General features: G+C 41.1%; 1 protein-coding gene across 1 annotated transcript in view; it reads left to right on the plus strand.

Moving 5' to 3' along the window:
• Positions 1 to 1686: 1686 nt before the first annotated feature.
• LOC132350457 (myosin-8-like) overlaps positions 1687 to 17034 on the plus strand; it is a 106370-nt gene continuing 91022 nt past the window's right edge. Inside the window, exon 1 of the mRNA XM_059899642.1 lies at positions 1687 to 1796. Coding sequence (XP_059755625.1) covers positions 1687 to 1796 — 110 coding nt within the window. The remainder of the gene's footprint in view (positions 1797 to 17034) is intronic.

Below are 17034 nucleotides of genomic sequence, written 5' to 3' on the forward strand. Positions count from 1 at the left end.
ACAATTTCATTTTGACTAATGCAAACTGTCCTTGGAAATGCCTCACCTATATGAGACTACCCACTGGAAGACTAGAGAATCTTTTTTTCTTTTGAATTGAAGTATAGTTGATTTACAATATTGTGTTAGTTTCAGGTTTACGGAAAAGTGACTCAGTTTTATTGTTTTCAGATTATATTCCATTATAGGTTATTACAAAATATTGAGTATAATTCAGTACACATTGATCATATACAACATAAACAAGTCAGGCTGTATTGCTGTAAATGGCTCCAACTTCTAAAATGTATGGTAATTCCTACATAGTCAAACATTACTTATGTTTCAGCCAAAAAACAACCCCGAGCAACCATAAGACTTGTCACAAAGACCACGTATTTCCATTAGGACTTCTAGAACTTCCCATGGAACTTATGACTCCTTTTTTTTGTTTGTTTTTTCCTTTAGCTTGCTCATCTGTTTCCCATTCTATAGCAGATTAGAAAAAGGAAGATTGGGCTCACAGAGGCAAACACACTAACCACAGACAGAATACAGCTGAGTGCCTTGCCGTGAAGGTGTAGATATAAAAACTAGAAAGGTGACACAAAAATTCATTGCAACCTAGGAACAATTAGTGCAGGGTAACATCCGCGAAGAAACTATAATATCCCTGACGACTTTATTACATCACCTCCCAGGCCCCTGAGTGATCAAGGAAAAGTTGAAGTCTATTCAAGATACTAGATTAAATAAATCAAGATAATATATAATACATTTTAGAAAGTTTTCCATCTACAATGGATTTTTTAACAAAATAAATTAGTGGCTAAGAGTAGATGGGTTAGATGGACCTAGAGATTATCACACTAAGTGAAGTAAGCCAGACAAAGACAAATATACGATATTGCTTATATGTGGAATCTAAAAAAAAAAAAAATGATAGAAATGAACTTATTTACAAAACAGAAGTAGACCTACACATATAGAAAACAAATTTATGGTTACCTAATGGGAAACGGAGGTGGGGGATAAATTAGGAGTTTGGGATTAACACATACACACTACTATATATAAAATAGAAAAACAACAAGGACCTACTGTATAGCACAGGGAACTATACTCAGTATTTTGTAATAAGCTATAAGGGAAATGAATCTGAAAAAGAATATATAGATATATATGTGTGTGTGTGTGTGTGCGTGTGTGTGTGTGTATATATATATATATATATATATATATATATATATATATATATATATACACATACATGAATCTCTTTGCTGTACACCTGAAACTAACACAACATTGTAAATCAAATATACTTCAATTAAAAAATAATGTTTAAAAAAAAAGAATGGTTGTGTTAAATGGCCAATCTTATGTTTTCCGGAGATTTCTGAGAAGAGGCGCACACCATCTCATGTTTACGATGCTCGGTAAAGGAGACGTACTTAGTATCCATGCTATTGATCATCCATCGCTTGACAATTCACCCTGTGGCTCTGCCCTTCACTGACCTTCTTGGCACACTCTGCCCCAGTTCTGCTCGGCCTCTAGGACTCTCTAAGTCTCAAAGATCTGTGTCCAACGTCAAAATCCCTACGCAGCTAACTTGGCATTATACAGCCTCCGCTGGTCATTTATCCAAGTAACTTAACAAGAGTGAAAGATCAGGGCTACGATGCATTTACATCTAAGGAGTAAATGGTGATCCCCCAATACAGCCACGTTAGAGTGCTGGGCTTGCGCATTTGGGAGTATAAAGGGAGGTGGGGGCCACACTTTCGAAACTGCTTCGACCACAGCATCGCAAGGTAAGTGCTCACAAGTGCCCGCTTTTTTGCTCCATGTAGCTGTGATTATACCTGATCAGGTTACCTGGAGAGGAGAGAAGGCAACACAGCAGCCTTTGCTGAGGGCCTACTAAGCGTAAGGAACTGTGTTAAGGGCAATATGGGAGACAAGATGGCGAGGCCTTTCAAGAAGCTTCTACAAAGAGTAAAAAGACAAGAATATAAGCAATTATGACACCAAAAAAAAAAAAAAAAAACTAACCTGCAGGATATAAAGCTGAATATAATACGTGCTTACCCCTCTAATTGTTTAGGTCAGTATTATAATTGCAGTTAGCAAATAAACATGCTAATTTGTGATATCTCTTCTGTGATTGCCTTGAAGTATTATTTGAAATTTTTGTGGTTGGTTATGTAAAATTTTTCTTATGTCAGGATTTCTGGGAGATGATTGCGGGAAGAAATTCTCCCACGCATTTGATCCATCTCAGAATGCATCCTCGTTTGCTTATTAATGACCAGTGTCCAGACTGCTCATTCATGGCATGCCTTGTGGACGTCGGGCTGGGTCGTGTCTGACACTGCAGGAGCGTCCCTCAGAGGGGTTCTGTAGCTCTAGGAGCTTGCGATGCTTCGATTTCTGGCCACCATCTTCACCAGAATACCTTCTGTCAGACATTCACAGGGTTAAGAGAAACCTTGGGGATTTTCTGGTCCATCTGTCTCATTTACAGAAGGAAACCAAAGCTCAAGGAAATTACAACAGCTACTTTACAGAGCTGGCGTTAGAAAACCGAGGTTCTCCCTCCAAGTGTGATTTCGTTTAAACCAAGGATTCAGAATATGACACTTAATCATTTAATCTTTTCCTGAGAAAGTTGTGAGAAATTTAGGATATAGCTGGAGATTATTAGAGACTCATAAAAGGAAGAGACCAAGAATACACGACCAAAGTAGGAAAGCAAGTGTTGAAATGTCTCTTCCTGCCTAAATGGTATTTCACGACATGTTCCCCAGGTTCCATAAAAGTACTGTGTGGTAAATGGGAAGTTTAAGTTAAATTTGATATTGAAAATTATTCACACTCTTACGGTATCCTGAGATCATCATGTAGGTTATCAACTTCTGGACTGAGATTTCTTAGTCCCAAATAAGTTATCAGCTACCCTACCTTCATCTTCTCCAAGAGAATATAGGATATTTAAGAGCGTGCCCTTCCTAGACCTCTTAAAGAAGTCTTGCCCATAATTCACAACTTTTCTCTCATTGCCAAAGAATTCAACTTCTGGTCTAAAAGCATCCAAGTTACAATCCGGATCATTCCCCTCCCTCCTTCCTTTCTTTTTTGACCCCTCACGGCCCCCTACCCTCAGCCGGAAGCATCATCTCTCTATGTCCCCATAACACTTCATTTAGACGCTTACAGAATTTGTATCATTCTTCCTTGTTCAAAGATTTATTTGAGGGCTTCCCTGGTGGCGCAGGGGTTGAGAATCTGCCTGCCAATGCAGGGGACACGGGTTCGAGCCCTGGTCTGGGAAGATCCCACATGCCACGGAGCAACTGGGCCCGTGAGCCACAATTACTGAGCCTGCGCGTCTGGAGCCTGTGCTCTGCAACAAGAGAGGCCGCGATGGTGAGAGGCCCGCGCACCGCGATGAAGAGTGGCCCCCGCTTGCCGCAACTAGAGAAAGCCCTTGCACAGAAACGAAGACCCAACACAGCCAAAAATAAATAAATAAATAAATAAATAAATAAATAAATAAATAAATAAATAAATAAAAGAACGTGAATTAAAAAAAAAAAAAAAAAGATTTATTTGAGCATTTCTCTTAACTGTTCCTAAATTTTGCATTCCTTTAGGGTAGAGAGTGTCTTTATCCTTTTTTATACCCCCTTAAGGAGCTGACATGGTACTTTGCACACACAGAAGATACCCAAAAAAAATGTTAATCAGTGCTGTAATTACCCAATTATTTAAAGAATGATGACTTAACCGAAGGGAAAAATGGAAAATGTATTTCCATCCCACACCATCCACTGTGTACTATTTAAATGTAGCTAAACTTAGAAAAGTACAATTTCTAGATTTATTTAAACTCTTCATAGTTCATTTGTTCTTTGTTTTGTTTAGTTTTGATTTCTGGACTCACTCTCTCAGAAGCCACTTCATTCCTGAAGGACACTAACCATTGCTTTGGAAACCAAGAAGGTAAGAGTCACTTTCATCTTCATTGGGAATACAATAATTGAAATTAGCAAACAGTGTTTTACACATTCTCATTCTTGCCACACTCATAGGAATCTGAAACTGATGAAATTAAAATCCATTACTTAAGTATTTCTAAAGGCAGATTACAAAATATGCAGCTAAGGAAGCAGGGCTTCCCAAATTTGCTCATCACACTAACAGGAATAAAACACACTGCAGAACTTTGACACACAAGCTCCAGGTCAATATACTTAGGTTGGCCCCAAACATGATGTTCGTAGGCTCAAGATTCAGTCTTCACACAAGTCTAACTTTGCTGTTTTTTGAGCAGAGGCCGCACCCATGAATCCCCTCAGCTGTGTCTTTACTCACAAATGATGCTGAGAGAATAAGGAGAAATGGATTCAAACCTATGTCCACTGTAGTAATAAAAAAAAATTACTCCCCTACCTCAAGATTTGTGTTTATTGGAAGTAATTCTAGATGAATTAGGACCAAGGAAACCAAAGTATAATTAAGTCATGACCACACCATTGCTGACAAGATGCAGTAGCTGAGAAATTCCCAGGAGAGGGCTGAAAGTTGAGAGCAGTGTCATAGCGCACTGACAGCAGTAAGAGGGGTTGGGGAACACTCAGAAGGTGGTGCTGGAGGTCAGGGAGACTGGGATGGCCATCCCCATTGGAAGACCCCTAAAGACAGGAACAGAGGGGATGGTTGGAGGGACACAGCTGTGTAGGGCTGGAAGCAGGTCAAGCTCTCAAAACCAAGAAGCAGATAATTAGGGGACTTTCTGGGGGTAGAGTTTCCAGGGACACCATGAGTCATGCCAAGAGAGTTGGATGAGACCTAACAAGGGAAAGTTTTATCAGCCAAGAATACATGGTTTTAGCCCTGGGTCCCAGAGTACAGTGGTATAAATATGGGGACAAGATCTGACTTAGCAACCGGACGCACACAGCGTGCGTTGAGGGGCTTTGCTTGACAGTGAGTGGTGAGCCATCGGTGTGAGGAGGCTGCCAGAGGGCAGTCACCACCTCGGGCATGACACCTAGGTCAGGAGAGGTGAGGGCACATGCTGATGGAGGACAACATGTGGTCTGGATGTCACACTTAAGAGATTAACAGGAGTGAGCTCACTGTGATGGTAAAGGAGATGCAGAAGCACATCACGGAAGAAACAGATGAAGACAGCACTGGGGCTACTTAGCCTGGAAAAGAAAAAGCTAAGGAGGGACTTCCCTGGAGGTCCAGTGGTTAAGACTTCGCCTTCCAGGCTCAATCCCTGGTCGGGGAGCTAAGATCCTACATGCCTTGCAGCCAAAAAACCAAAACATAAAACAGAAGCAATACTGTAACAAATTCAATAAAGACTTGAAAAATGGTCCACATTAAAAAAAAAAAAAAAAAGCTAAGGAGAACCCAGAGCAGCCATCAAATGGGTGAAGAGTTGTCTTGTGGGGAGAAGGTTTGAACTCTTTCTGTTGTTACCAAGAGCCGAAAGGAGGATCAAACATCCTGAAGTCACAGAGAGCCAGATTTCAGTTTAAAGCAAGAAGTATCTTTGGCCTGCAGAAACTACCCCAAATGATTTTCCAAAATTTTCAAAAGGGAAAAAAGTCATCTTGAAGGCATTTGAATAGGCTGGACAACACATTTGCAAGAATATCGCTGAGACAACTCATGCATCATCTAGGCAGTAAAAGTAGGAGATACTGGATTCTGAGTCATGGTTAGAGCTGTGGGTGGAAGAAGAAAAATCTTCCCCTCAACACACGCAGTGACTTGAATCCCAGACGGAAAGTCTTGTTTTTCTAAGAGACCTAAAGGTATAGTTTGACCATGAGTCATTGTAGTCTTTCCCCAACTTCAGACTTCATTCTTATACTACTATCACAAATTTTGCAATACCCATTTAAGACCAGTACTGCTAATTCACTTAATATTTTGATTTACCTTGATTCCTTTTTCTTCTTAGATGTGTTTCTCAAAGTTACCCTATATGCTTGCTATGAAAGTCTGGACCGTCTATCTCAGCATCAGCTGAGACATTTAGATATTCAAAATCTCAAACTCTACTCCAGCTCTGCTGAATCAGAATATCTATTTCAACAAGATTCCCAGTTGGATTCCTATGCCCACCAAAGTTTGAGAAACACTGCTTTATATCACTACTATAAACAGATATTTCACTGTCTCTAAGTCGTTAGCACATATTATTCTATTTTATTCTAACTTTCTTCACATTTTCACAAAATATTATCTCTAAACTTGGGATGCATCTTATAATCAATGAAAGGAGTACTGTAATTAGCAGGGTGTTTTCCTTTATTAGTGGGACACAAAATAGGTTATCTTACAATCGATGGCATCTTACATTTTGCTAAAATAAGGTAATAGACTTTAATATAACTATTAAAATTAAGAAAGAGTTGCCTAAAATCATTTTGTATTGGACCATTGGGACTATGCCATGGTTTTGGAAAGAGTGGCTTTATAAAAGCAAAATAATGCTCCCAAACATCACTGTGTTTGAGGCCCTTGAGAACAATTCAGTTTCCTCAGTCCCAACCACAGAGATTCTGTTGCAGATGATTTTGATGTGGATCAACTTTCGACACTTTGGGTAGCAGGCTGAACACTAAGTCAAGCTAAATGACATCAGATCATACACTTGCAGCCTGATGAGATTCCCTCACACTATAGTGCAACCATTCTCAAACTGTGGCCCATGGATCCTTGGAGATTCCTAAGAACTTTTCAAGAGGTACATGAGGTCAAAACAATTTTCATAATACCCAGATGCCATGTGCTTTCTTCACTGTGTTGACTTAATGATGCAAAAGCAAGGATGGATAGACGATCTGACACTTTATTACAAATCAAGATATGGCACCAAGCTGTACTAATAGTCATAGTATTCTTCACAGCCATACACTGACAGTGAAAAAGAATTTTTTTTTAATTTAAAAAGCCAGCTTCAGGACTTCCCTGGTGGCACAGTGGCTAAGAATCCGCCTGCCAATGCAGGGGACACGGGTTCGAGCCCTGGTCTGGGAAGATCCCACATGCTGCGGAGCAACTAAGCCCGTGAGCCACAACCACTGAGCCCGTGTGCCACAACTACCGAAGCCCACACGCCTAGAGCCCGTGCTCCACAACAAGAGAAGCCACCGCAATTAGAAGCCCGCGCACCGCAACGAAGAGTAGCGCTCGCCGCAACTAGAGAAAGCCTGCACGCAGCAACAAAGACCCAACGCAGCCAAAAATAAATATAAATAAATAAATAATTTTTTTAAAAAGCCAGCTTCATTGAAAAATAACCTAAAATTTGCAGCAGTGGAGAGTATTAATTTGATTACATCTCAATTTTATCCACATCTTTATAATATTCTACATGATCAAACAGGAAGTCCATGAAAAGCACTCCTTTTGCACACTGGACTTTGACATTTGTCTCAAGGAAAAACACATGTGCAGTTGTCTGAGTTGCAAGATGAACCAGCCACTTGATTCATGAAGCACCATTTTTACTTGAAAGAATGACTAGAGGACAAACTATTGTTTCTCAGACTTGTATATCTGGCACACAGTTTCTCAAAAAGCAGTGAAGTGTGTTTATCCTTTCAAGGAAAACTACTGACAGTAATTTTTACTAATGATATAGTTGAGTTTTCAAGCAAAAATTAAAACTTTGGAAGACTTGTATCTACTATCATTAGCTTGACAACGTCCTAATATTTGAATTTTCTAATGAGATCAGTACTGATATTAATGATTGTGATTTTTTATACTGTATAATGAAACGTGCCAATATTTGGAAGTTCTGTATAATTCAGTGAACAATATTTTCCAAATGATCAATGTATGATGTTTACACATGGGTAAAAGTTTCATTCAAAGTTCAACACAGACCAACAGATCATAATGTTTGTTGATATGGTTTCAGATTCCACATTGCAACTAGCCTTTAAGGAACTACCACAGAAACTACCACGTGTCAAGTTTTGGTGTAGTATCTAAAAAGAATATCCGCAATTATTTGAAAGGGTAATTAAAATACTCTTTCCTTTTCCAAATTATATATCTGTGAAAGATTTTCTATATCTACTTTAACCAATAAACAAACAAACAAAAAAAACCAAAAAACCATACAGCAACAGACAGAATAGAGAAGCAGGCATGAAAATCCATCCATCTTCTACTCAGCAGACATTAAAGTGAGTTGCAAAAATGAAAAACAATGGTACTCTTGCCACTAATTTTTTTGTTTAGGAAAATATAGTCATTTTCATAAAAATATGTCATTAATGTTAACATGCAATGAATTTGATAGGAACTTTAAATGAATTAGATTTTCTCAATTTTGACTTCTAATACCATAAATATTGGTAGATATGACCTGCATAAACCAAACTCACTGGGTTCTCAATGGTTTTTAAGAGTGTGAAGGGGTTCTGAGAAAACAAAGCTTGAGAACTGCTGCTGTCGTAAAACTCACTTAAGCCACAAAAGTAGGGACTATCTTCACAGATGAGGAAACAATATGGATGAATTCTTCCTCTCCACCAGGCAGTAACTGAGAAAATTTAAACTGCATGAAGCCTGCAAGCCAGAGGTCCTCTTTGTGGTGCTATATTGAGTTCCAATCTCTTAACTATGAAAACTTAACCACGAGCACACAGATGGTTCAGCAGAGCCGCTGGCCAAAGTAAAATCGAAATGCAACTTATCCTGAATAAGATCCAGAGGGAAGCAGTTGCTCCTCTTTCTGTAGGACTAGATCCCCCCAGAATCTCAAGGAGGGATATTGAAACAACAGTCAGTTACCAATGAAGAGTAATTTCATAAAGTGTAAGATTGAGAGCGAGGGAAGTTCCAAGGGACAACCATAAAATGTTCAATTTTCCCACTTCTAATAGGAAACATAAAAGGCTTTATTCAAAACATATGACCTATTTCTTAAGAGAGATATGGGGATATATGTGTGTAATTGAACTCCATTTTATGGTCACTTACAGAAGAATGTATGGAAAAGAAAAAGCAGAGAAAGAGAGGGAGAAGGGGAAGAGTTGTGGGGAAAAGAAGTAGAGGGTCAGGAAGGATACGGGAAGAGGTCCAGAGGGAACAGGAAAAGCAAATGCAGATGAGGAAAAGGAACCAGAAAAGTCACACAACCTGCAGGGGCCTTAGAAATGAGCTAGGCTTGCTTCTTCATTTTAAGTGAGATTAGTGGCCCAAAGAAGTTAAGTGGTTTGACCAAGTTCAGTGCCGGGACTTTAAGCCAAATTTTCTAGCTTCTAAGCAAGGAAAACACATAAAGAGAAGGTCTGTGAAAGGGGATGGTTTGGAAAGAATTGACGGGGGGGATGAGCGGGAGGGTGGACAGAGAGAGAGAGGCAGAAAGATACATAAACACACCATACACGCACATGCACACACACACACACGCTAAGCAGTGAGTTCTAAAGCATTTATTTAATTAAACACTGTTTGTCACACCCCGACACTGCTACACATAACTAAAGTTTGGAGACCCCTGCCTTAAGCCCAGTACTTCTCAACTCTACTATGCCTAGAAATCACCTGGAGATCTTGTTAAAGTGCAGATTCTGGTTTTGTAATGCGGGGTGGTTCTGAGATTCTGAATGTCTAACAACTCCTCGGTGATGCTGATGCAACATGTTCAAGGACCACTCTTGGAGTCAGAAGGCCCTACACCAGCAGTTCTCAGAGTGTGGTCCCTGGACCACAATGATGAATTCACCATCAGCTGATGAATGCACCACGAGCATTGCCTAAGAACTTGCTAGAAATGCATATTCTCAGGCCCCATCCCATACCTACTGAATCAGAAGCTCTGGGGGTGAGGCCCAGAAATCTGTGTTTTAACAAGCTCTCCAGGTAATTCTGGTGCATATTAAAGTTTGGAACCATTGCACTAGGCCATAATGTCTCCTATCACCTTGTTGCCTGTAATTGACTAAACAAGTGTGGCAGTACTTTATGTTCAAGTCATTACTTTTCACTGGGCTATCTGAACTTTCTACTAGGAATTATCAACACTCACCAAGAGGAACATCTCAATCTTGCCAACTATTCAGTTGGATTTCATGTCTGATGTCTAAAGGAAAAGATTCTCCTTGGATACAGAGAGTCTAAATTATACTCCCAGTTAAATGCCACCCATATCCCACCCCACTCCGTTCCCACAATGATAAAAATCAGTGTTCCCAAATCTGAGTAGTTTAGAGGAATTTTAAGAATCATGATACGGAAATGAACAAACCAAAAAACCTCAGCTCTCCTATGTCAAAAGAAAACCAAACTTTCACTTCAGGGTTTGGAGGAAGCGGTTTAGAAAGGCCACCACTGACAAAACGGTGCACTGTTAGTGGAGATGTAAATTTGTGCAGCCACTACAGAAAACAGTATAGAGATTCCTTTAAAAATTAAAAATAGAACTACCATATGATCCAGCAATTCCGCTTCTGGGTATATACCCAAAGGAAATGAAATTACTATCCCAAAGAGATACTCCCACGTTCATTGTGGCATTATTTAGAATAGCCAAGACATGGAAACGATCTAAGTGTCCACTGATGGATAACTGGATAAAGAAAAGGTCATATATAATGGAATATTATTCAGCCATAGAAAAGACTGAAATCTTGCCATTGGCAACAGTGGACCTTGAGGGCATTATGCTATGTGAAATAAGTCAGACACAGAAAGACAGATCCTGTATAATCTCACGTATATGTGGAATCTTAAAAAACCAAACTCATAGCAACAGAGATCAGATCTGTGGTTGCCAGAGGTGGCGGGTGAGAGGTGGAAGAACTGGGTGAAAGGGGTTAAAAGGTACAAACTTCCAATTATGACATAAATAAGTTCCGTGGTTGTTAAGTACAGCATGGTAACTGTAGTTAATTACACTGTGTTGTATATTTGAAAGTTGCTAAGAGAGTAGAGCTTAAAAGCTCTCATCACAAGGGCTTCCCTGGTGGTGCAGTGGTTGAGAGTCTGCCTGCCAATGCAGGGGACACGGGTTCGAGCCTTGGTCTGGGAGGATCCCACAAGCCGCGGAGCAACTGGGCCCGTGAGCCACAACTCCTGAGCCTGCGCGTCTGGAGCCTGTGCTCGGCAACAAGAGAGGCCGCGATAATGAGAGGCCCGCGTGCCGCGATGAAGAGTGGCCCCCACTTGCCGCAACTAGAGAAAGCCCTCGCACAGAAACGAAGACCCAACACAGCCATAAAAAAAAAAAAAAAATCTCATCACAAGAAAAAGAAACTGTAAGTGAAGGGATAGATGTTAAGTAGACCTGATGCTGTGATCATTTTGCAATATATACATATATCAAATCATTATGTTGTACACCTTAAACATATACACTGTTATATGTCAGTTACATCTCAATAAAACTGGTGGGGCAGGTGGGTAGGAAAGGCCACCACTGTGTCCTCAGGACTCACTGGACACATCCTCTTGTGTCTGTCTCCAGGCGACGCCGGGGTGAGCAAGAAGGGCGGGAAGAAGAAGGGCTCCTCTTTCCAGACCGTGTCCGCTGTGTTCAGGTTTTGTTTTTTGGCAGCTTCCACATTCGGTTGTATTTCTGCCCAGTGCAACGGCGTTTGCTAAGGTTAATGTGCTTCTTCTGGTTTGTGTCTCAGGAAAATTTAAACAAATTGATGGCCAATTCAAGGAGCACTCATCCTCACTTTGTGCGATGTCTGATTCCCAATGAGACCAAGACTCCTGGTGAGTAAGAATCCATCAGAACAGGACTCCCTGAAACGTATGCAAAATTCTGTGGGTGTGGGTGTGCGTGCACACGTGAGTATGTACATGTGTCTGTGTGCACGTGCATGTGTGTTTCCCTGAGGACAGGCTCATGAGAGCCTTTATCACTTCTCAGTCTATGAAATAGGGCTGCCAGATTTGGCAAATTAAAACCACGAGACGCCCCATTAAATTCGAATTTCAGATGAGACAATGAAAAATTTCTTAGTATAAATATGACCCATGCAATATTTGGGATATACTTATACTAAAAAAAAAAAAAAAGCATTTACTGTTTCTCTGAAATTCAAATTCAACTGGGCATCCTGGGCATATTTTATCTGGCATCCCTACTATGAAATTATATCCAAAATATTATGTACATATATAGGTACATTAAATCCATACCTTTCATAAAATTCTTAAAAACCTTTCCCCCCAAAGTGAAGAGCCACTATATTTGGCAAACAATCAGCTTATGTGTTCCATAATAAAAACAGCATCAATAACAACTGTTTTCTGAGCCTAATGCAGTCCCATTATTATGTTATCTCTACTGTTTACAACACTTCACTGCAAGATAAGCATAATCATCTCCATTTTATAAATGAGAAAACTGAGAGTCAGAGACCAGGTATATAGACATAGAACACCATGTGGTACAGTAGACGTTTAACCATCACCAATCCTGGATTCACAAATATGGCTGAGTTTCAGGGCCATTTGTCACAAAGGAAAGAACAAACCATCACACAGACTGTGGCTATGAGGCAGCTCTCTCACCAGCCAAGCTGTTGAATCCCCAAAGGCTGGGCTTCTGGCATCAAGGTCCTGCTTCAGCAATGTTACAGGAGAGCAGAGGAATTAGATGATCAAGGAAAAGATCCCAGCTCCACCTATTACTGCCCAAGGGACCGCAGCTGAGTCCTTTAACTTTCTGGTCTATAAAAGGAGGATTAAAATGGCATTTTCTTTATGCATTCACTTAGTTATTAACTCATTTATTTATTGAGTGAGCACTTATAAAGTGTTGACTCATTTTGTAAATATTAACTCATTTAACCCGCCTTAGAGGGCTGTTGTGAGAATTAAATAAGCCAGTACACGTAAAGCATTTGAAACAGGTCCCATCACAAGAACAAAAAAATTGTAACTATGTATGTTGACGGAGGTTAACCAGACTTATTGTGGTGATCATCTCAAAATATATACAAATATCGAATCAATATGTTGTACACCTGAAACTAGTAAAATGTTATATGCCAATTACACCTCAGTTTTTTTTCACACACACACACTGTATTTTATTTTTACAAGAGATAAATAGACTGACACCAAGCATCGTACATGGATGACCACAACAAAAGCAACAATGATTGCAATTACCAAACATGAAACACACTCATACTATGTCATAATATTGACATTCAGTCCAGTAATCCTCCACTGTAACAGCTCCTTTACTTTGCAGTGAAAATTGATTTGTATATTCTTTGCCTCTGAGTCCTTGTGGGATTTTTTTTTAAATTCAGACAGAAAGTCACAAAAATTATACTCATCCTCATCTGTTCAGTCAGTCCCATGTAATTAATTTTTTTGTTCATCTTGATCTTTTGCTAGCACTTTTATGAGTTCATCAGTTTTTCATTAGAGTTCTGAAAATGCTTATTCATTCAGTTCAGCTGTACAGTCAGTTACCAGAAACCTGTACTTGTCAGAGTCTTTTCCATGAATTTCTTGAAGATGAAACCCTTTTATAGGAACATATTTGCAAAAGCATCAGAGTACACCCAGAACTGTCTGTAAATGACAAAAGACTTAAAAATGACCACAGTTAAAGATCTGATGAAAGTTCATAATAATGCAGTTGACAAGAAAATTAGTTATTTCTGAGATATACATTTTAAAGTAATAACTAGGATTATGACTTATAACATTATACCAGAACATATAAGATTTTTAGAAATTTCATGTGATGTCTGAAACATTTATATTAACATATTTCCATACAAATAACCCAATGAAAGTTTAGTATTAGTTGTTTTTTTTGTTTGTTTGTTTATACTGCAGGTTCTTATTAGGCATCAATTTTATACACATCAGTGTATACATGTCAATCCCAATCGCCCAATTCAGCACACCACCATCCCCACCCCACCGCAGTTTTCCCCCCTTGGTGTCCATATGTCCGTTCTCTACATCTGTGTCTCAACTTCTGCCCTGCAAACCGACTCATCTGTACCATTTTTCTAGGTTCCACATACATGCGTTAATATACGATATTTGTTTTTCTCTTTCTGACTTACTTCACTCTGTATGACAGTCTCTAGATCCATCCATGTCTCAACCAATGACTCACTTTCGGTCCTTTTTATGGCTGAGTAATATTCCATTGTATATATGTACCACACTTCTTTATCCATTCGTCTGTTGATGGGAATTTAGGTTGCTTCCATGACCTGGCTATTGTAAATAGTGCTGCAGTGAACATTCGGGTGCATGTGTCTTTTTGAATTACGGTTTTCTCTGGGTATATGCCCAGTAGTGGGATTGCTGGGTCATATGGTAATTCTAATTTTAGTTTTTTAAGGAACCTCCATATTGTTCTCCATAGTGGCTGTATCAATTTACATTCCCACCAACAGTGCAAGAGGGTTCCCTTTTCTCCACACCCTCTCCAGCATTTGTTGTTTGTAGATTTTCTGACGATGCCCATTCTAACTGGTGTGAGGTGATACCTCATTGTAGTTTTGATTTGCATTTCTCTAATAATTAGTGATGTTGAGCATCTTTTCATGTGCTTCGTGGCCGTCTGTATGTCTTCTTTGGAGAAATGTCTATTTAGGTCTTCTACACATTTTTGGATTGGGGTGTTTGTTTCTTTAATATTGAGCTGAATGAGATGTTTATATATTTTGGAGATTAATCCTTTGTCCGTTGATTCGTTTGCAAATATTTTCTCCCATTCTGAGGGTTGTCTTTTCGTCTTGTTTATGGTTTCCTTTGCTGTGCAAAAGCTTTGAAGTTTCATTAGGTCCCATTTGTTTATTTTTGTTTTTATTTCCATTACTCTAGGAGGTGGATCAAAAAATATCTTGCTGTGATTTATATCAAAGAGTGTTCTTCCTATGTTTTCCTCTAAGAGTTTTATAGTGTCCATTCTCACATTTAGGTCTCTAATCCATTTGGAGTTTATTTTTGTGTATGGTGTTAGGGAGTATTCTAATTTCATTCTTTTACATGTAGCTGTCCAGTTTTCCCAGCACCACTTATTGAAGAGACTGTCTTTTCTCCATTGTATATCTTTGCCTCCTTTGTCATAGATTAGTTGACCATAGGTGCATGGGTTTATCTCTGGGCTTTCTATCTTGTTCCATTGATCTATGTTTCTGTTTTTGTGCCAGTACCATATTGTCTTGATTACTGTAGCTTTGTAGTATAGTCTGAAGTCAGGGAGTCTGATTCCTCCAGCTCCATTTTTTTCCCTCAAGACTGCTTTGGCTATTACAGGTATGTGACATTCCCCATCTCTCCCGCCATCACAGGTGAGTGACAGTCCCCAGCTCTCTCCCCATCTCAGGTATGTGACAGCCCCCAGCTCTCTACTCATCACAGGTGTGTGAAGCCCCCAGCTCTCTTCCCATCACAGGTGAGTGACAGCCCCCAGCTCTCTCACCATCTCAGGTATGTGACAGCCCACAACTGTCTCCCCATCACAAGTATGCGACAGCCACTAGCTGTCTCCACATCCCAGATATGTGACAGCCGCCAGCTGTCTCCCCATCACAGGTGAATGAAAGCCCACAGCTGTCTCCCCATCACAGTTATGTGACAGCCCGCAGGTGTCTCCCCACTACAGGTATGTTATAGCCCACAGCCTTCCCCCCATCACAGGTATATGAAAAACCCCAAGCTCTCTCCCCATCACAGGTGTGTGAAAGCCCCCAGCTCTCTCCCCATCACAGGTGAGTGACAACTCCGATGTATCTCCCCATCACAGGTATGTGACAGCCAACAGCTATCTCAGCATCACAGGTATGGGACAAACCCAAGCTCTCTCCCCATCACAGGTGTGTGACGGCCCCCAGCTGTCTCCATATCACAGGTGCATGACAAAGCCCAGCTCCCTCCCCTTCACAGGTGGGTGACAGCCCACAGCTCTCTCCCAATCACAGGCATGTGAGAGCCACCAGCTGTCTCCCCATCACAGGTATGTGACAGCCACTAGCTGTCTCCGCATCCCAGTTATGTGACAGCCGCCAGCTGTCTCCACATCACAGGTATGTGACAGCCCCCAGCTCCCTCCCCATCTCAGGTGATAGACAGCCCCTATCTCTCCTCCCATCACAGGTGAGTAACAGCCCCAGCTCTCTCCCCATCACAGGTATGTGACAGCCCCCAGATCTCTCCGTATCATAGGTGTTTGAAAGTCCCCATCTCTCTCCACCTCACAGGTGCGTGACAGCACCCAACCTTCTACACATCACAGGTATGTGACAGCCCCCAATTGTCTCCCAATTATAGGTATGTAATAGAGCCCAGCTGTCTCCACATCACATGTATGTGACAAGCCCAAGGTCTCTCCCTATCACAGGTGTGTGACGTCCCGAGCTGTCTCCATATAACAAGTGCGTCAAAAAGCCCAAGTCTCTCCCATTCACAGGTGGGTGACAGCCCCCAGCTCTCTCCCCATCAGAGGTGAGAGACAGACCCCATCTCTCTCCCCATCACAGGTATGTGACAGCCCCCAGCTGTTTCCGCATCACAGGTGCCTGGCAGCCCCCAACTCTCTCTCCATCACAGGTATATGATAGGCCCCAGCTGTCTCCACATCACAGGTATGTGACAGCCAGGACTTGTCTCCGCATCACTTATATGTGGTGAGCCACAGCTGACTTCCCATCACAGGTGTTTGAGAGTCCCCATCCATATCCCCTTTACAGGTGTGTGACAGCCCCCAGCTACCTGCCCATCACAGGTGAGTGACAGCCCCCAGCTCTCTCCCCATCAAAGGTATGTGACAGCCCCCAGCTTTTTCCGCATCACAGGTGCCTGAAAGCCCTCAACTCTCTCCCCATCACAGGTGTGTGACCGTCCCCTGCTGTCTCCATATCACAGTTGAGTGACAGTCCCCAGCTCGCTCCCCTTCACAGGTGATTGACAGCCCCATCTCTCATCCCATTACAGGTGAGTAACAACCCCCAGCGCTCTCCCCATCACAGGTATGTGACAGCCCCCAGCTGTCTCCACCTCAGAGGTGCG

The sequence above is a fragment of the Balaenoptera ricei genome, chromosome 16, assembly GCF_028023285.1.
Source record: "Balaenoptera ricei isolate mBalRic1 chromosome 16, mBalRic1.hap2, whole genome shotgun sequence".
Lineage (NCBI taxonomy): Eukaryota > Metazoa > Chordata > Mammalia > Artiodactyla > Balaenopteridae > Balaenoptera > Balaenoptera ricei.